General features: G+C 53.6%; 1 protein-coding gene across 28 annotated transcripts in view; it reads left to right on the top strand.

The window, feature by feature from the left end:
- SHANK2 (SH3 and multiple ankyrin repeat domains 2) overlaps positions 1-20,877 on the top strand; it is a 720,394-nt gene that overhangs the window by 356,155 nt on the left and 343,362 nt on the right. For all 28 annotated transcript variants that reach the window (XM_078341738.1, XM_078341739.1, XM_078341735.1 and 25 more), the window contains one exon: positions 9,805-9,974. In XM_078341738.1, coding sequence (XP_078197864.1) covers positions 9,805-9,974 — 170 coding nt within the window. The remainder of the gene's footprint in view (positions 1-9,804; positions 9,975-20,877) is intronic.

Genomic DNA, 20,877 nt, shown 5'->3' with positions numbered 1-20,877 from the left:
GGTGCAAAGGCTGGTGCCCTGAACACATGCACATGGTCTGAATGTCCTGCAAGCAAGGTGCTGCCCGGGGAGGGGCGCCCAGCTGGAGCTGTCTGTGGACCGAGGCCCCAGTGTGGAAACGGCCTTTATTGAGACATTGGGTCAGCCCTGGTGATACTGGATTGTGGACCACAGGGTGATGCAGCCCAGCCCAGGGCTTTTTGGAGGCTCCAGGAGGCAGCCGAGACCCTCTTATCCTTGTTCATCCGAGAAGCTCCGAGCCCAGCCCCCTGCCTTGCGTGCCTGCCCTCCTGTTCCCTAAAAACCAGCTCTTTCCTAGGACAACGGGACCCAGCCGCTTGGCACTAACGGGGCACCTTCAGGGAAGCTGCTAGCTCCTAGCCTTTGGTGGCCCTGGGCACCCCAGAGCTCTTCCTGGTTCCCATCAGAAGCATAGGTGACTTAGCACGCTCTGCCTGCCATGGAAGGGAGAGCCCTCGCTGCTTCCTTGTGTCTTGGGGGTGGGGCAACTGCCCATCTGCCTACGCTGACCAACTGGTGCTGACTGCCAGGGCTACCTGGCTCTGCCCTACTAATGGGTGACTTTGGGCAGTCACTTGCCAATTCTATGCCCCTGTTTTCTCCTGGGTAAAGTGGAGCTGATGACTTTCACCCCCTCTCAAGTGTGCTGGGTGGATTCAGTGGAACTGAGCACCCAGCCTCTGCAGAGAGCTGCAGCTGCTTATAGAAAGTCTTCAGCTCTGGCTGGGCATGGTGGCTCACACCTCTAGTTACAGCACTTTGGGAGGCTACGGCGGGCGGAGCATGAGGTCAGGAGTTCAAGAGCAGCCTGGCCAACATGGTAAAACCCTGTCTCTACTAAAAATATAAAAATTAGCTGGGCATGGTGACACACATCTGTAATCCTGGCTACTCAGGAGGCTGAGGCAGGAGAATTGCTCAAACTGGGACCTGGGAGGCAGAGGCTGCAGTGAGCTGAGATCGTGCCACTGTACTCCAGCCTGGGCTGCAGAGCAAGACTCCACCTCAAAAGAAAGAGAGTCCTCAGCTCTGCAGATGCGTCGGTTGCTCTTAGGGTTATCTTCATCTTCATCCTCATCATGGACAGTTTAGAAAGACCCCGCTAGCTGCTATGGGGGCCGTGGGGGCCGTGGGGCAGGGAGCCGAGGGCGTCAGGTGTTACTGTCCTGGTGACAGAAGCCTGCTTAGGCTAAGAAGCAGGGGAAGCAGAGATGGGCAGGCAGGAGGAGGCTGACTGTCCTGGGCAGGGAGGGAGCTGGCCAGGCCCTGTGTACCCCTGAACATGTTCAGCACCCCGTCTTAGGCCAGGCCTATTTGCCTAGACACTGACCCAAAGCCCCAGAAACCTTGGCAAGGAATGCAGTGGGCATGGCAGTGTGGTCAGAACCAGCTTCAGGTCACACCCTCGGGTGCAGCCTTGATGCGGTTGGAGGCCTCTACTGGGACTCCTGCTGGCACCAGGCAACGCGGTGCCTCTTGGCTGGGCTCAGAGCTGTGGGGAGGGTCTGCTTCCTACACAGAGCAGCTGGCCCCAGTAAAGCCGCCCTGAGCTGCCTGCACAGGGTGAGTGCCCTGAGGAGCTCGAGGGACCTGTCCTGGGAGCTGTAACAGGATGGGGCTGCAAGGGGTACACTGGGAGGGGAGGGCTCTTGGAGGAGACATCGCAGGGTCCCTCACTGCCTGCCACTGTGCAGGCCCCTCCCAGTGAGCAGAGACTGTGGCAGGGCTGTGCCTCTGTGGCAGAGAGGAGCACGTCCCATACCTGTCCCTGCCCCCACCTCCTGGGCAGTCTCTCCTGCCCACCTGTGTTCTTCCTTCCTCCCCTCTCCTCTTTGATTTTCTTTCATGAATTTGCGTGTGTGCCTACGTGTGTGCATGTGTTCATGCATGCGTGAGTGTGTGTGTCCATGTGTGTACGTGCATGTTTGCATGTGCACGCGCATGTGTGTGCATGTGTATGTGTGCACACGTGCATGTGTGTGCATACACGTGTGTGTGCATGTGTGTGCACATGCGTATATGTGCGCATGTGTGTGTGTGTGTGTGTGTGTGTGTCTTCTTCCATCCTCCTAGAGGTGCTGGTCCGGGAGGGTGGGAGCCAGCGCACCAGCACACCTCCACTCCCACAGGTGTGGGGCTTAGCGGTCTCCACTTCTTCTAGGGGCGCCCTCTGGTGGCATCCACTGGCACTGCTAGGCCACAGTCCTAAGAACATTCCTGAGACACCCCAGTCCCCACCTTGGGAGTGCGTGGGGTGGGGGCATCCACGTTCCTTCTAGGTCCCTCCCACCTGCCAGGGGGCTGATTGGCCTGCTCAGGTTCAGAACGACTCTCGATGTATTTGTACAAAGTGGCAACCGGTGCCAAGGGCTGCCCCGGCCTCACCCACAAGGGAATGTCCTGGCCACCCCCTCCTTCAGGAAGGTTTTTTGGGTGGGGTCAGCTCAGCGGGGAAAAAAGACTCATGCTTTTGAGTTCAGTTGGTGGAGGTGAATGCTGCCGCCCTGTCCCCGCCCCGTACATTGCACATATGAATGCAGCGGCACCCAACTGGCCACCCAGGCAGGAGCTGGACTCCGGCAGAAACCGGTGGGCTCTGGGAAGCCTGTCCTTGGCCCAGTGGCCTCTGTTTGCCTGAACTTGGAATGGGAACTGAGGTGCAGCTGTGTTGAGGGTTTCAGGTGAATGAAATGGGCAGAGGGGGTCTTGGCCATCCCAGGACGCATCCCTGATACGGGCCCAGCAGAGTAGCTTCGATTCAGTGCAGGACTCTGCCTTCTGCTCACTCCCCTGTCCCCATCGTCCTGGCCCAGAAAGTGGGGGTGGCTGGCCCTGCTGGCAGAGTAGAGGTGAGGTGTGGCGTTGGAGGCTCCCCCAGGGACCCTCACATTCTTTCTTCTCTCTTTCTTTTTTTTTTGAGATGGAGTCTCACTCTGTCACCCAGGCTGGAGTGCAGTGTCGCGATCTTGACTCACTGCCACCTCTGCCTCCCAGGTTCAAGCGATTGTCTTGCTTTAGCCTCCCAGGTAGATGGGCTTATGGGCACATGCCACCACACCCAGCTAATTTTTGTATTTTTAGTCGAGATGGACTTTCACCATGTTGGTCAGGCTGGTCTCCAACTCCTGACCTCAGGTGGTCTGCCCACCTCGACCTCCCAAAGTCATGGGATTACAGGTGTGAGCCACATTGCCCAGCCTGACTTTCACCTGTGCCCAGGATTAGCCAGACAGGGAGGCAGGGCCAGGCGAAGGGGTAGCCAGAGTCCCATGCCCGTCCCTGAAGCAGGGACTGCAGCCAGCAAGGTGGGACGTTGCAGATACTCCTAAGTCCCCATCACGAATCCTCAGAGATGCTGTCACCAGAACCGCAGAGGCAGGGTGACACTCTCAGGCCCGAGGCACAGAGGGTTGGGCATGGGCTTTCACTGTCCTGGGAAGCCAGGATGGGAGGTGATGTTGACCAGACGGTCTGAGCCTTCAACCTTAAAGCAACTGTCAGCCCAGCCAATAACGTTTAGTAATGTTTGACAGACACTCAGGCTTGCGACCGCCTCGTTTGTTCTGCCGCCCTCTGTGCCAGAGACCTGAGCTGACCCCCCTCTCGATCCTCCTTCCGCCATCCTCTGCTGAGCAGTGACTGGGGAGATGCACCCGCCTGGAGTAGCTCCCAGGTGTGGGTGATTGTCCCTCTTGATACCCCCAACTCTCCCATACCTCTGTGTGTCAGGGGCTCCCCTGACTCCCCTGGGATGGGCACAGGGGCCCCTCTGTGTGGCTCCCCACCTCCACCTTCCATCTGCTCCGGTCCAGCCCTCAGGCGGCATTCAGGGTGAGCTGGTGCCCGTTCAGCTGCACCACTGCACTGTCTGGCATCCATTTCTCCCTGAATGTCCCTGCAGAGCTTTTCCCATGTCCTTGGCCTTCTCTCTGTGCCACCGACTCACCCCTCTTCTAGCCCTTTGTGGGGAGGCCCTGTGGACTCTAACCTTGACCTCGGGTCCTGGCCCTGTTCTCTGTGCCAACCCATCAGACAGGCAGAAGTGCCTCTGCCCAGTTGACCATTAGCATCCATGTCTGCCATTCATGGGGGTCTGCAGGCCCACATGGCGATGGGCTCAAGCCCACCACAGAGTACCTCCTGAATGAATGAATGAATGAATGACTGGTGAATGAATGAATGGAGAAAGGTCAGTATGTCGGCCAGTTCCGTTCAGCCAGGCTGACTGGGAAATGGCCAACTGATTTATCCAGGTCACCCCACAGAGATTACCAATTTTTTTCATTTCAAGAATTCAGTGATTTTGTCCTTAGACTAAAACAAATGGGTTAGAATCCCTCCCAGCTCTTCCTGGCCAGACCATAAGGAAAATGTGGAGGAGAGTTTGGGGTATGGGAACTTCAGACCAGTCCTCGCTGTGCAGGCAGGACAGCAGGAGAGACCCCCGGCGTGGCCCCGGTGCCGTGTCTCCTGAGCCGGGCAGCCACCCTTTCCCTTGGGCTGCAGAGGCCTGGCTTCCGCTGCTGTGTGTGGCCACGTGCCTCACCTTGCTCCCCCTGGAATCACCCTATCTGGATGCTTAGGGACTGATCATGGGGCTGGGCTGAGCTGACCTGCAGCCACTCCACCTGCTCAGGAGCATCCATGCAGCCCAGGGGCCACTGGGGCCACTTGTGACCTCAGTCCTGATGGAGTCTAATGCATCCAGCTCCTTCTAGTGCCCATATCACACCCCCAGCCAGGAGAGGGAGGTTGAGATGATGTCAGCATAGCCCTGTGTTCTGGCTGCTGCCAGTCCAGCCTGGGTGACGGTCAATGAAGAGATAGTGACTGTCCTCAGAGCTGCAGCGGGGCTGGGAACTGAGCTCATCTGCATTTTCTCATTTATTTACGGGTGGTGGGGATTCGCCCCACCCCCACCCTCTACCACCTGTTTTACAAATAAGAAAATTAAGGCTCTGAGAGGGCAAGTGACTCATGGAAGGTCACACATCTGGGGCAGATCAGCCTGGAAGTGAAGGGAGGTTCAGGCCGTCCACAGAACCCATGATGGCCGCCAGGCTTGCTGGCTTCATCACGTGGGGCAGATGTGGGCAGGTGCATTAAGAGCAGTTCAGGGAGAGGAGGAATTCTGACTCTGGAATGCTGTATTCTGAACTTTGGGTAGATGAGTGAATAGATATTCAGAAAATTGATAAAATGGATAGATGGATGGATGAATGAATGGTGGATAGATGAATGAATAGATGATGGATGAGTGGATTGTGGATGGATGGATAGACAAATAGATGACAGATGGATGATGGATGGATATATGATGGACAGATGGATGGATGATGGACGGATGGTGGATGGACGGATGGATGGATGGATTATGGAGTCCCAAGGAGTCCCCTTGGTTGCCGGGACTCTCCTCCCCACCATCCCTCCCAGCTCTCAGTCCTGTGCCAGTCCAGCCCTGAGTCAGGCCGTGTTGAGTGAATGCATCTGGGTGCTGGTACACATGCAGAGGGTTGGGCAGGCTGGCAGGGACTCCTCTCAGGTAGGGGCTGGCGGGGCACTGCTGTTGCATTTGTGCAGAGGGTTGGGCAGGCTGGCAGGGACTCCTCTCAGGTAGGGGCTGGCGGGGCACTGCTGTTGCATTTGTGCAGAGGGTTGGGCAGGCTGGCAGGGACTCCTCTCAGGTAGGGGCTGGCGGGGCGCTGCTGTTGCATTTGTGCAGAGGGTTGGGCAGGCTGGCAGGGACTCCTCTCAGGTAGGGGCTGGCGGGGCGCTGCTGTTGCATTTGTGCAGAGGGTTGGGCAGGCTGGCAGGGACTCCTCTCAGGTAGGGGCTGGCGGGGCGCTGCTGTTGCATTTGTGCAGAGGGTTGGGCAGGCTGGCAGGGACTCCTCTCAGGTAGGGGCTGCTGGGGCACTGCTGTTGCATTTGTGCAGAGGGTTGGGCAGGCTGGCAGGGACTCCTCTCAGGTAGGGGCTGCTGGGGCACTGCTGTTGCATTTGTGCAGAGGGTTGGGCAGGCTGGCAGGGACTCCTCTCAGGTAGGTGCTGGCGGGGCACTGCTGTTGCATTTGTGCAGAGGGTTAGGCAGGCTGGCAGGGACTCCTCTCAGGTAGGGGCTGGCGGGGCGCTGCTGTTGCATTTGTGCAGAGGGTTGGGCAGGCTGGCAGGGACTCCTCTCAGGTAGGGGCTGGCGGGGCACTGCTGTTGCATTTGTGCAGAGGGTTGGGCAGGCTGGCAGGGACTCCTCTCAGGTAGGGGCTGCTGGGGCACTGCTGTTGCATTTGTGCAGAGGGTTGGGCAGGCTGGCAGGGACTCCTCTCAGGTAGGGGCTGCTGGGGCACTGCTGTTGCATTTGTGCAGAGGGTTGGCCAGGCTGGCAGGGACTCCTCTCAGGTAGGGGCTGGCGGGGCACTGCTGTTGCATTTGTGCAGAGGGTTAGGCAGGCTGGCAGGGACTCCTCTCAGGTAGGTGCTGGCGGGGCGCTACTGTTGCGTTTGTGCAGAGGGTTGGGCAGGCTGGCAGGGACTCCTCTCAGGTAGGGGCTGGCGGGGCACTGCTGTTGCATTTGTGCAGAGGGTTGGGCAGGCTGGCAGGGACTCCTCTCAGGTAGGGGCTGGCGGGGCGCTGCTGTTGCATTTGTGCAGAGGGTTGGGCAGGCTGGCAGGGACTCCTCTCAGGTAGGGGCTGGCGGGGCGCTGCTGTTGCATTTGTGCAGAGGGTTGGGCAGGCTGGCAGGGACTCCTCTCAGGTAGGGGCTGGCGGGGCACTGCTGTTGCGTTTCTCAGCTCCCCTTGCAGAGTTGGTGGGGCCCAGTGTCCTTTCTCTCTGCTCCCTGGTGGCTCACTGAGTTACGCCTTTGGACAAGAGGAGGCCAGCAAACTTGGCTTTTGCAGGAGTTCCTGCTCCAGGAGCTCCTGGGGTGTTTGGGGATAAATGGTGTCCATTGATGGGCAACAGTGGTCCTTTGGAATTCTCCTGGCTGTGGACGCCGATGGGCTGCTGTGCCGCACCCTGCCCAGTGGGCTCCATCATGTGCCTAGGCTGCGTGGTCGTGACAGCTCAGAGGGACTCCTGTGCCCCCAGGAGCCTGTGACTACCACATTCGTGGCTTTGAACTTGGGGGAGGAATGGCAACCCTAGGGACAGGGGACAGGGAAGTCCTAGCTGCCTGCAGCCTCCCCCATCTCTCAGCATCCTCAGGCCAGGAAAGCATCCAAGACACCCACCTGTTCCAGAAGAGGCCACCGTCCTGTCCCGTGGTTTCAGGACAAATCTGAGATTTGGAGTCAGGGAGACAGACCGGGGATTCAGGCCCAGTCTACTCCCTACAAAGTAATGGGAGAACAAGGAGCCCTGGCTCCTCAAACACATTGACAGAGGTAGGTCCCCATGGTTAGATGTCACCATCCTAATGCTGAGAGAAGGAAGAAGCAGAACTCAAAATGGCCCCGTTGTCCTTCTGTAACTTTATATATGCACAGAGTAAACGATATAAGGCAATTATCAGGGACACGTTTCGGTTGTTACAGTAGTGAAGGTACATGATGGCGGGGGGCAGGGGGCTCACGTTAAATGCCAAAAGAGGGTGGTCACATCTACTTGTAGAACTTCCCCTGCAAGCCTGTTTTGCCTGGGTCCCTGTGCACATGGGCCCTTCCTCCCTGTCCTCAGAGAGACTGACGCTGCCTCCATGGGCTCAGAGGCCACAGCACCTAACGTTTAGGAGGGGAACCATGATCGGAGACCACTCACTTCCCTGCGGCCGGGCACCCCGTTGGAGGATGCCAGCCATAGGTGGATGCTTCTGTGTCCTGAGCGTGGTGCCTGGGAGGGCTGTCCTGAAATCCCTGCCAGCTTCCTCCCTGTGATGTGTTTGTTCCTAAGGACCCCCGTCGTGGCCATGCTGCAGGTGCATCTGAGTGTTCCTGTCGCCGGGCCCCGTTAAGGTGTGTCTCACTGTCTGGCATAGAAGTCAGGTTGAAAACATAGATTTGTGCAGAGTCAGTGACACGCAGCAGGAACGGGTGTTAGTTTCTCGTGTGTTTCACCGGGGCCACTGGGAGCTGCACTAGGAGAATGAAGTCATGAGCGATATGATGGAAGGTCCTGGGTGCTTCCTCGCCAGGCGTGGCTAGTGCTCACTGTGAAGTGGATACAAATGTGGGGCATCCAGGGCCTCCCTGGATCTCTGTCTCCACCTGAGTCTTTTTGGGTTTTTTGTTTTGTTTTGTTTTGTTTTTGAGATGGGATCTCCCTCTGTCACCCAGGCTGGAGTGCAGTGGCGCAGTCATGGCTCACTGCAGCCTTGACCTCCTGGCCACAGGTGGCCCTTCCACCTGAGCCTCCTGAGTAGTGAGAATCACAGATGCACACCACCATGGGTGGCCAGTTTCTGTATTTTTTTTTTTTTGTACAAATGGGGTTTCATCATGTTGCCCAGGCTAGTCATTTTTAAAAGAGTGGCAAAATAGGCCAGGTGTGCTGGCTCACGCCTGTATCTTCAGCACTTCGGGAGGCCAAGGCGGGCAGATCATTTGAGGCCAGAAGTTTGAGACCCGCCTGGCCAACGTGGCGAAACCCCGTCTCTACTCAAAACAAAAAAATGATCTTGGCATGGTAGCAGGCACCTGTAATCTCAGCTACTCGGGAGGCTGGGGCAGGAGAATCGCTTGAACCCAGGAGGTGAAGGTTGCAGTGAGCCGAGATCACACCACTGCACTCCAGCCTGGGCGAAAGAGTGAGACTTTGTCTCAAAAAAATAAATAAAATGAGATAAAATCGTGGCAAAATATACGTAACATCAAATTTACCACCTCAGAACCATTTGGCAGTGGCGTTACGTGGGGTGTGCAAACATCACTGCCATCCATTTCTAGAACCTTCACGTCTTGTAAAACCAAAATTCTGTCCCCACTGAAGCCTCACCCCGCATTCCCTCCACCACTCCCTGGCACCTGCCATTCTACTTTCTGTGTCCACGAATCTGATGACTCGAGGGCCCTCGCATGGCTGGGATCACACAGTCTGTGTCCTTTTGGGTCCCACGTATGTCACTAGGCAGCGTCCCCAAGGTCAACCGTGATGTAGCCTGTGTCAGAGTTTACTTCCTTTTGTTTATTTATTTATTTTTTTGGAGACAGAGTCTCGTTGAGTCACACAGGCTGGAGTAGAGTGGTGTGATCTCGGCTCACTGCAATCTCTGCTTCTGGGTTCAAGCAGTTCTCCTGCCTCAGCCTTCCGAGTAGCTAGGATTACAGGTGCCCCCACCACACCCGGCTAATTTTTAAATTTTCAGTAAAGACGGCATCTCAGGATGTTGGCCACACTGGTCCCAAACTCTGGACCTCAGGTGGTCCGCCCACCTTGGCCTCCCCAAGTGCTGGGATTACAGGCGTGAGCCGTCACCGTGCCCAGCCCCAACTTTACTTCCTGATGGAGGCTGAACGGCATTCCACTGTGTGGTTGGACCACCCCGCATCTCTCCATGCTGCTGTGGAGGGACGCTTGGGCTGCCGTGAACAGCGCCACTGTGAACGCAGGGGGGCAGGTGTCCCTTTTAGCGGCTGCAGATCCGGGAACGGCATTGTTAGGTCTGCCTGAGCCTCTGGTCTCCATGCTGCCCCGGCCCGTTCCCGTCTTCCTTGCTCTCTGGCATCAGGAGTTCTGATGTGGCCGCCCGAGGGGCAGCGTGTGTTGAATGGCCTGGCTGTGGTTCGTGGAGTGTGGCTTGTGACCTTGTGGCTCTGCTCACTCTCTCTCTCTGCCCCTCTCGCCTGGTCCAGGTCACCTTTTATTCCTGCTGCCAACAAGGACTCACCCTTGGCCTTCGAGTACCCGGGGCCCAAGCGGAAGCTCTACAGCGCCGTGCCCGGGAGGCTCTTCGTCGTCATCAAGCCATACCAACCCCAAGTCGATGGCGAGATCCCCCTTCACCGCGGCGACAGGGTCAAAGGTCAGTGTCTGCTGGTTGTCCTCTGCTCCTGGAGCAGGGTCTGGCCGGGGCTCTGCAGCTGGCCTGCTATGGAGACAGTGTCCAAGGCACTGCTTCTCATGGAAAATGCAGGGCTCTGGATAGGCAGGCATGGGGAACGGAGGGATGTTCCCAGACCCTTTCCCTCACTCCCAGGGAAACTGCTGTAGCATCAGCAGGGCTGGGTCTCAGGGATCAAAGAGGACACACTCACCGGGAATGATAGTCCACTTGGGAAGTTCAGCGGGGGCCAGATGAGAGCATCGAAGGGCAGAGCTCCTTTCCATCTGGAAACCCCTACATTGAAGTGTTAGGGCAGGCCCTGGCACGGGTCAGCTTTGGGATCTTGAGGTAGAGGGTCCGATGTGACCTGAGGCCGGAGGTCTGTGTGTTCAAAGGAAGGACGTCTACCAGGTTGGAAGGAAAGATTCTCAAAGCAGAGTCCTAGGAACCAGCATGGATAAGCCCCTGGAGGGCCATTGTCAACATTGGGCTGAGGGGTTAGACATTGTTCCTGGGGTTCTGGGAAGCCAGCGATGGTTTCTGCATGGGGGAGATCAGGTGTGTGAGGCTTTGCAAGAGGATAAAAGTAGAGACGGTTGGTGTGAAGTTGGCAGTGGTGGCATCTGAGGCATACAGCGGAAGCAACATGGCAGGTGTAGGGTACCTGGACCTCACTGGGCACAGCAGGAAAGGCCCAGCACATGTGGCCAGCATGCCTGGGCCCTGCCCTTGGAGGGCAGGCTTCCAGAAGATTCATGGCATAAGCCGGGCGTGGTGGCTTACACCTGTTATCCCAACGCTTTGGGAGGCTGAGGAGGGCGGATCACATGAGGTTGGGAGTTCAAGACCAACCTGACCAACATGGAGAAACCCCATCTCTACTGAAAATACAAAATTAGCTGGATGTGGTGGCAGGTGCCTGTAATCCCTGCTATTCAGGAGGCCAAGGCAGGAGAATTGCTTGAACCTGGGAGGCAGAGGTTATAGTGAGCCAAGATTGCATCGTTGCACTCCAGCCTGGGCAACAAAAGCGAAACTCCATCTCAAAAATAAAAAACAGATGTGCGGCCTGGGTGGAAGGCGTGTTCCCTAGAGGTCAGTAGGACCGGTTCAAATCCCACCTTCTCCAGCTTGGCTGCCACTTGGCCCCCACCAGGTAATTGACTCGGTTCCTCTCTCTGCGCTGTGCACTGACCAGGCCAGCTTGACCTGGGTTCCTGGAACATTCTAATGACGGCAGAGCCCCGCTCTCTTGCCTGTTGGCTGGTGTTCCTGTTGCACACACATTTGACCGCATCCAATAAGTCCCTAGAGCTCTATTCCTTTTCTTTTTCTTTCTTTCTTTTTTTGAGACAGAGTCTTGCACTGTCGCCCAGACTGGAGTGCAGTGGTGCCATCTCTGCTCACTGAAAACTCCGCCTCCCAGGTTTAAACTGTTCTCCTGCCTCAGCCTCCTGAGTAGCTGGGATTACAGGCATGCACCACCACTCCCAGCCAATTTTATTTTGTCCTTTTTTTTTTTTAAGTAGAGACAATGTTTCACTCTTTTGACCAGGCTGGTCTCGAACTTCTGACCTCGTGATCTGCACGCCTCAGCCTCCCAAAGTGCTGGGATTATAGGCTTGAGCCACTATGCCTGGCCTCTATTAATTTTTTTCAGTCATTTTTCTTGACATTAGATCATTTCCACTGGTTACTCACCCTTTCCTTTGAAATGTCCCTTTAGCTATTAAGTCCATCTTTTGAGTTTTATAATTTCATAAATTATGTGTGTTAGCTTTTCCATGTATCTATTTTCATTGTTGCATTTTATTTGCCAAGACCTTCTATTACCCTGTTGAGATTTTTTTCTTCATTAAAAATGTGTTTTCTGTTTTGTTTTTACAACATTGTGGATCGGTGTAACTGCCACTTTGAAATCCCTCACACTTACTCATCCACTTGGCCGTCTCTCTGAGGACCAGTGCTGAGAGCCCCTTCCCTACTTCCCGTCAGGCCAGCCCTGAGATGCTGGGCACAGGGATGTCAGGGCCCCGTGCATGGGGAGCAGGAGGGGCTGTCTGGGCAGAAGGAATCAGAGCCAATGCTGGCCTTGCTGGCAACCCCATTCTAGGAAGTGAGAGCCAGATTCCTAGTTAGAGAATGTTTTCTAACCAGTCTGCATGCTCAGGTCTGCCCCCTAGGCCCAAGTGGGAGCCAGGGAGGCTCACTGTCCCTCCAGAGCAGGAAGGGACACACAGTCCTCCAGTCCAGGCCTGTTCCCGCTATACAGGAGAGAAGCCTGGGGCTCAGGGGCCGGAGGGCAGGAGCCCCTCCCCCATGAGTCCTGCTCAGAGCTCACTGATGCCCAGGGAGGAGGCTGCAGTGCAGCTGGCAGTTCTGGCAAGGCAGCCAGGCTGATCCTGGACTTGCAAAGGGGCAGAGCATGGGGCCAGACATCTGTGGGCTCAGGTAGACTGACCCATGCTCCAGGAGGGGCCAGGGCTGCAAGCTGTGGGCTCCTTGGCACATGTCCCCAGTCCCCTAGGCAGAGCAGAGGCCTGTGAGAATGGGCATTGAATAGCCAAAGGTCTCTCAGGGGACCCTGAGTTAGCAGCGTGGATAAGCAGGAGGTCAAGGGAGAGAGGGAGCTTTTCCACACTGTAGAGAGGAGAAGCCTGGGGCTCAGAGGCCAGAGAGCAGGAGCCACTCCTCCATGAGTCCTGCTCGGAGCACACTGATGCCCAGGGAGGAGGCTGGGGTGCGGCTGGCAGTTCCTGCAGGGCAGCCAGGCTGGTCCTGGACTTGCAAAGGGGCAGAGAGGCCTGTGAGGAGGAACCTGGAGCATGGGGCTGGGCATCTGTGGACTCACTCAGACAGACTGACCCATGCTCCAGGAGGGGCAGAGCTGCCCACAGGCACCCAGGCAGTGAACTTCTTGGCACACGTACCCAGCCCCCTAGACATAGAGCAGATGCCCGTGGGAGTGGGCACTGAGAGTCCCTCAGAGGGGACTGTGAGCTTGCAGCATGGATGAGCAGGAGGTCCAGGGAGACGGGGAGCCGCCGATGAGCCCACCAGTGGGCCTGAGTCTCCCACACACAGGCCGGCAATGGTGGGCAGACTTGAGGACCCAGGGCTCACAGGGGTCCTGGGACAGGCGAGAGCACTGTGGGAGATGGCAGGGGAATCCACACCTCACGCCTTATTCCCAGCAGCTCTGGGGGCCTTCCCCTGTCCAGCTCCCCGGGTTTGATAGGAAGATCCATCAGAGGAAGGAAGGGAGGTCGTGTGACTCCTATCCAGGCGCCACACTGGGCCTTCCTCCAGCATACTGGAGTCCCGCAGCATCTCCCCAAACACGACCAGACCAGAACCTGCCCCTTGCAGGAGCGTGGTGCATTCAGGGAGCTGGGCCCGTGTCCCAGGGAGAGCAGAAATGACAGAGCTTGGTTTCAAAATTCACGGTTCAAAGGATCGATGGCCAAGGACTGCTGCTCTGAAAGGAACTTCGAGTGGGCTGTGCAGGCCGTTTGCACACAGTTGGCGTGGAGCCCCTTCCTGCTGAGCTGTCGGTGCCTCCTCCCCGTCATGGGCTGGCCCCGCATCCTTGCTGCCTGCCTGGCAGTGCTTAGAGGCAGGCGGGTCCAGCCCATCTACTCTCTGCAGCGCCAAGGCCCTTGGGAGGAATTCTGTCCCCTTGACATCAAGGGAACAACCATTGTGGGCAGGAAACCCAGCTGCCTGGCTGGCAGGGGCAGGTCTAGGAGGGTTTCCAGAGAAACCACAGAAGTCGGGCCCCAGGCAGCAGGCAGGCAGGGTGGCTGCGATGGGTCTCAGGGTGGCCCTGGGGTCCTGCTGATAACACTGTTGCCCCCAGCTCTTTCAGAAGGTTCATTTACATCTGCTTCGCTCAGCCCTACTTGGGAAGGGGTTGATGTTCCCAGGAGGCAGTTGGTTACCACGTATCTGGGAAATTAGAGCTCCATATTTTTCTCCTAAAATAAGGGGTGCCCAAGAATAGGTGTGCACATGTTCTGATTTCCCTACTCACCCTCTTTTTCTTTTTTTTTTTTAATTCAAGGGCTCTTCTTTGTCCTTCACCATGCCTGGCACATTCTTCCTTCCGCCCTCAATAGTTCTTTATGGGAGATCCGGCATCAGCCTCCTGAGCCGGAGGCTCCCATCAGAGCTGTGTACCTGGGTACGGTTTCTCAGCCTCTCTTCCCAAAGCCTCTGCATCTGAGACATGGGGGGAGTTTGTTAAATGTGCAGATTCCTGACCATCCATCCCCACATCTTCAGAATTGTGTCTCCAAGGCCACAGCCCGTAAACCTAGATAGTTAACAGACTCCTCAGGTGATTTCGCAGCGTTCTTGATTGTGATGTATTGTAGGTCCTCTGCCGGCAGGACTACGTTCTCTTCTTGTTTCTTTCCCAAGGATGTGACACAGTGGTTGGAATGGGATAGATGATGGATGGATAAAATGGTTGGATGACTGGGTGGCTGGGTGGGTGGGATGGGCAGGCAGGCAGATGGGCGGATGGATGTACAGATGGGTGGAGAGGCAGATGGATAGACAGATGGGTGGGTGGATAGGCAGATGAATTGATGAATGGGAGGGCAGGCAGATGGGTGGATGGATGGGTGGATGGTTGGACTGATGGATGGATGGGTGGATGGGTGGATGGGTATATGGGAAGATGGATAAATGGCTAGATGGATAGATGGGTAGAAGGGAGGATGGGACAGGTAGATGGATGGATGGATGGGAAATGGATGGATAGGTGGGTAGATGAGAAGATAGATGAATGGGTAGATGGATAGATGGGTGGATGGGAAGATGGATGGATGGATGGATGGATGGATGGATGGATGGATGGATGGATGGAAAAAGGGAAGAGAGATGGAATGGGTTGATGGATGGATGAATGGAAATGTGACTGAATTTGATGGGTAGATGAGTGGATGAATGGGTAGATGGGAAGATGGATGAATAGATGGATACATGGTTGAGTTTAATAGGTGGATGAATTAATAGATGGGTAGTTGGATAGGCAGTGGGTGAGTGCATGGCAGCAGGAAAGAATGACAGAGCTTCCTAAACAGCAGTGTGTGTTTTGTCCCATACTCTCACCTCCACGCTTCCATCCTGCTTTTCCTCTGCTTACACAGCAGCTATCCCTGTGTCTTTCCATCAGCAACTCCTTCAGGATTCGGTGGCCATGTCCCTTCCTCTGGGAGTGTCCCCATCCCTACCTACCATGCTCCCCCTCTACCTTTTGGCCCAGGACACACAGGCCTCTGATGCAGCACGTAGCATAGTGAGCGTGGTCATTTTAGGGGTTTATTTATTTAACAGACACACAAGGAACCCCTGAGGGTTCCTGGCCATGGGTGAGACCCAGAGAAACAGTGATGATTGACCCTGCTTGCTGGAAGCCCCCATTCTGGCAAGGGAATAACTCAGCCCATGACATAGTGTTGCCAATGGTGGGGGTTGGGGGTTCAGGGGTACCAACCTTTTTGCTCTAGAACACTAGGTGGGAGGACGATGATGCCATCCTCCTTCTCTGAAGCTCCTCCAGGTGTCTCTCGCAACTCCTGCACCATCTTTGTGACCCCAGCACAGTCCCTGGCCCAAGTAAGTCCTGGGTCAATGAAGGCAGAAGGATGGGCGTATTCAAGAACACCATGAGTGGCTTGAAATTGAAGACAGCCCAGAGGTACATCAGAAACCACCGTGTTGGGCACAGAACAGGGGAAACTCTGGGTCTCAGCTTCTCCCTCCTCCGCAGTGACCTGATGGGGTTCTGTACCCAGGCTGGGGTCTAGGGGAAGAAGGTGGAGCGGAGCGGAGGGGTTGCAGCCACCCCTGCCCCAATTCATCCAGTCCAGGGAATCACTGCTACTTTCCAGTTTGCAAGAGCTGCTGAGGCAGGAAGCAGCCCACTGTGTTGGCTGTGGGCTGGATGGTGGGGCTGGCCCTTCTCCAACTAGCTTATCCCCACTGTGGATGGATGAATGGGTAGATGGATGGGTGGGTGGCTGGGTAGATGGGAAGATGTGTGAATGGGTAGATGGATGGATGAATGGGAAGATGGGTAGATAGGACAGGCAGATGGATGGATGGATGGATGGTTAATGGATGGATAGATAGATGAGAAGACAAGTGAATGGGTAGATGGATAGATGGGTGGATGGGTGGATGGGTAGATGGGTAGATGGGAGCATGTGAGGCCCACAGAGAGATCTGCAGTTGGTTCTCATAGGTGCTTTAAAGCATCGTCTGTGTTGGAGCAGACACGGTGTCGAGGACGGATCTTCCTTCTAGCCGGGTTTCCCAGGGCCCCCAGCCGTGCCGTGTGTACCCATTCCCCGTCCTCACACCCTGGGTGCAGTGCCTTCACCTGCTCTCTACCCACTGTTCAAAGCGCTGCCTCTTCCTGCAGGGCTTGCCCCGAGTCTCACTGCACCCCCTCCTTGCTTCCGTAGTCTTCCTCCTGCCCCTTGGTTTGGCTGGGCCGATTCTCACATGATCACCTGTGGTAGCGTCAGTCCCGTCGTTACCCTGTGGGCTCCAGGAACAGGATCCTTGAAGATCCTTCCAGCTGGGGCACCCAAGAGCAAGGCAGGACCCCCGACTCCAGAATTCACCGGGTCACCCGGTCAGAATCCGCTCTCAGAATTCACCCTAGTGTTTCCCATGGAGGAAAAGGGCCACAGAGAGCACAGGAGCCCCAGGATATCTCAGCATCCCAGTGATGGGGCCACACCTCTCACCTCCCAGCCCAGTGCTCACTCTCGTACTGCTAGATGGAGGCAACTTCTCCTCCTCCACCTCTCCTTACCCCTGTGTGGATTCTTTGCTTGGGAATGAATTACATCAGCAAACAATGGGGTAGCCAAGCCCAGCTCCTTCCTCACTACACGAGGAGCACCCATTCCTACCTGGACACAGATGTTCCCGTCTGGGAAACTTTGAAAGCACAGACCCCTCCCTTGCTCCCCGCTCTCTGAAGAGGACCAGCAGCTACCATTTGCACAGCCGGAAACGCAGAAGCGGCCCCTCCTCCATTCCCTGCACCTGGTGTCGGCACAGGCCTGTTTCCACGCCCCGTGCTCCCCGTGCTGGGAGACTCCGTGTAGTACCTCACCTCTGCCTCCTCGTACGAACCCTCCGTTCTCTCGAGCCTGTTGGAAACAGCCTTCATATTTTCGATTGGTCTCATAATAACAGTAACACATCCCGAAGCGCATACTTGGTAGAGATTAAACATGGAATTTAAAGTCATGAATTCTCCCAGAGAGGGGATTTTGGAAGGAAGGGCGGGCGAGAGTGTGGAGTCCTCATTCCACCCTGGGCCCACGTGCCTCTGATTCACGCATAGCAATGCTTATGAGCTAGAGAGTACTGTCATGCTCTGATAAATAAGGAAACTGAGGCACAGAGAGACCGAGAAGTTTTCCCAAGCATCGCATAGCTGAGATGGGCCAGAGCTTCTGTGGGAGAAGATAGCAGTCTCTGCCTATGCTGTTCCCTTCTCCCCAGGCCCATATAAGACAGCAGAATGACCTCGCAGCAAGGAAGGAAGGACAGCGTGGGTATTTTGTGAGCACTAACAGCTCAGCAGCAAGTCTCCACCTCCCTTTGCAGCCTGGGGCACTGGTCCAAGATGACCCTCTCAGGTCTGAGGTTGTTCTGGGAAACCGCGGGGGTACATCCCAGTCAGCTGGGCTGAGACGAGCCCATGGGTCCTGCATTGATTTTTGGAGGAGATGCTTGAAGCAGTGATGATGGTCCTGGTCACCTGGGACGCGGCTGATCTGTTTCAGTTGGGTCATCGCCTCAGGTTATTAGGCAGGAGCTTATAAAGTGGGGTTTTCAGTTCCATTAACCTTCAAAAATTGTGGGCTGAGTGCTTCTCTGTCTGGCCTTTGAAATTAAAATGAGGGCTAGCAGAAACCACTTCTGGGGCCATGATTCCTCTTTCAGCAGGGCTGGTGCCTTTGGATCCTGAGTAATTTAAAAGAAGATAAAGATGCGAAGAGGTCAGATTGTTTTCTTCCTTGCCTAGACGCATTAGGAGGGGGAGAAGGCGCTCTGGGAGGCTGAGGCAGGCGGATTGCTTGAGTTTAGGGGTTTGAAACCAGCCTGGGCAACATAGTGAGACCCTGTCTCTACAAAGGTAATAATAATTAGTGAGGTGTGGTGGCACCTGTCCACCGTCCCAGCTACTCGGGAGGCCGAGGTGGGAGGACCGCCTAAGCCTGGGAGGTCGACACTACAGTGAGCTGTGATGGCACCACTGCACTTCAGCCTGGGCGACAAAGCAAGATGCTGTCTCTAAAATAAATGCATACATCCATAGATACACACACACATACATACATAGATGCACACATACATACAGAGATGCACACATACATACAGAGATACATACATACAGAGATGCACACATACATTCAGAGATACATACGGAGATACATACAGAGATACATACATACATAGAAGCACACATACATACAGAGATACACATACATATAGATACATACATACAGAGATACATACATACACACATGCATACATACACACATACATACAGAGATGCACACATACATACATAGATGCACACATACACACGGAGATACATACAGAGATACATACATAGATGCACACATACATACAGAGATACATACATACAGACATACAGAGATGCACACATACAGAGATGCACACATACATACAGAAATGCACACATACAGAGATACATACACACATACAGAGATACACAGATACATAGATACATACAGAGATACATACATACATACATAGATGCACACATACATACAGAGATACATACAAACACACATACAGAGATGCACACATACATACAGAAATGCACACATACACACAGAGATATACACATACAGAGATACATAGATACATACAGAGATACATACACACAGAGATATATACATACATACATAGATACACACATACATACAGAGATACATACATACATAGATACATACATACATACACACAGAGATATATACATACATAGATACATACATACAGAGATACATACACACATACATACATACAGAGATACATACAGAGATACATAGATACACACATACATACAGAGATACATACAGAGATCTGTACATACATAGATACACACATACGTAGATACATACATAGAGATACACACATATATACATACATACAGAGATACACACATACATAGATACATACATACACACATACACACAGATACATAGATACACACATACATACATACATACAGAGATACATACATAGATACATACACATACAGAGATACATACAGAGATACATAAACACATACAGAGATACATATATAGATACATACATACATAGATATACATACAGAGATACATAGAGATACACACATACATACACATATACATACAGAGCTACATACATACATAGATACATATATACATAGATACACACATACATACAGAGATACATGCATACGTAGATACATACATACAGAGATAGATACAGATACATACAGAAATACAGAGATACATACATAGATACATACATACAGAGATACATACATACAGAGATACATACACACATACATAGATACATACAGAGATACATACACACATACAGAGATACATACATACACACATACAGAGATACACACATACAGAGATACATACACACATACATACAGATACATACAGAGATACATACACACATACATACACACATACAGATACATACAGAGATACACACATACATAGATACATACACACATACATAGATACATACACACATACATAGATACATATACACATACATAGATACATACATAGATACACACATACAGCGATACATACATACATACACACATACAGAGATACGTAGATACACACATACATACATACATACAGAGATACATACACACATACATAGATACATACATACAGAGATACATACACACATACAGAGATACACACATACATAGACACACACATACATGCTAAGATATAAAGACTCTCTTTCCCCACTTTGCCACTGCAAGCTTTAACACAGAAATCATTCTCACAATGGGACCAGGGGGACAGGTGGGATCCTTGTGACCTCCCCACCCCCACCATGGTGTCCCTCACCCATGCTCAGCAGTTGAGTTTATTTTTTTTTCTCTTTTCTTTTCTTTTTGTCACAACTTACATTCTTTGATTTTCTCTCCTAATAGTTAACAACGTACAAACGGTCATGATTACTTATTGGCGTATTTGTCTATACGAGTCTCTTCTGGTAGAATGAAAGCGGCTGGAGGTAGGAGGAAGGAAGATGTTTTCCTTTTTCCCTGTATTTTCACAGCCCATAAGAATATTTTGGACAAAGTTGGTACTCAAAAGGTATCTGTGAAATGCGAGAACAACTCTATGTTGAAGATAATATTATAATCCCCATTTTATTGCTTACAAAACCGAGATGCAGACAGTATATATAATTAAATAGTTTCCCCAGGTTTCATGGAATAAAGACCTTAGTACTGAGTTAGGAAGTTGAGCAGTTGAGTTTAAAAAAACATGCTTCGTTCTTCCAGCGGAGGTTCACTGGGGGCCCTCTGTGTACGCAACGCACAGCCTGGGGAGGGATGTGTGTGCCTGGTCTCAGCAGCTTCCACCGTGCGGGCTGGGGCCGCCATGTCTGTCCAGCAATGTACGTGGTCCCCAGAACAAGGTCACTGTGTGGCCACCATGCCTTCTCTCTGGGGGAATTGGCATCTTCCAACCGAAAGTCAGAAACCCACAGCCCTTGCCAGCAACCACATAACGAATAGGTTCCTGATTAAAAGCCGGTGGGCCAGGCCTCCAAGGGGCTGCTGCTG

This window comes from Callithrix jacchus, chromosome 10, assembly GCF_049354715.1.
Source record: "Callithrix jacchus isolate 240 chromosome 10, calJac240_pri, whole genome shotgun sequence".
Lineage (NCBI taxonomy): Eukaryota > Metazoa > Chordata > Mammalia > Primates > Cebidae > Callithrix > Callithrix jacchus.
The sequence above is the reverse complement of the archived record's forward strand: the minus strand, read 5'-3'. Positions and strand labels throughout refer to the sequence as shown.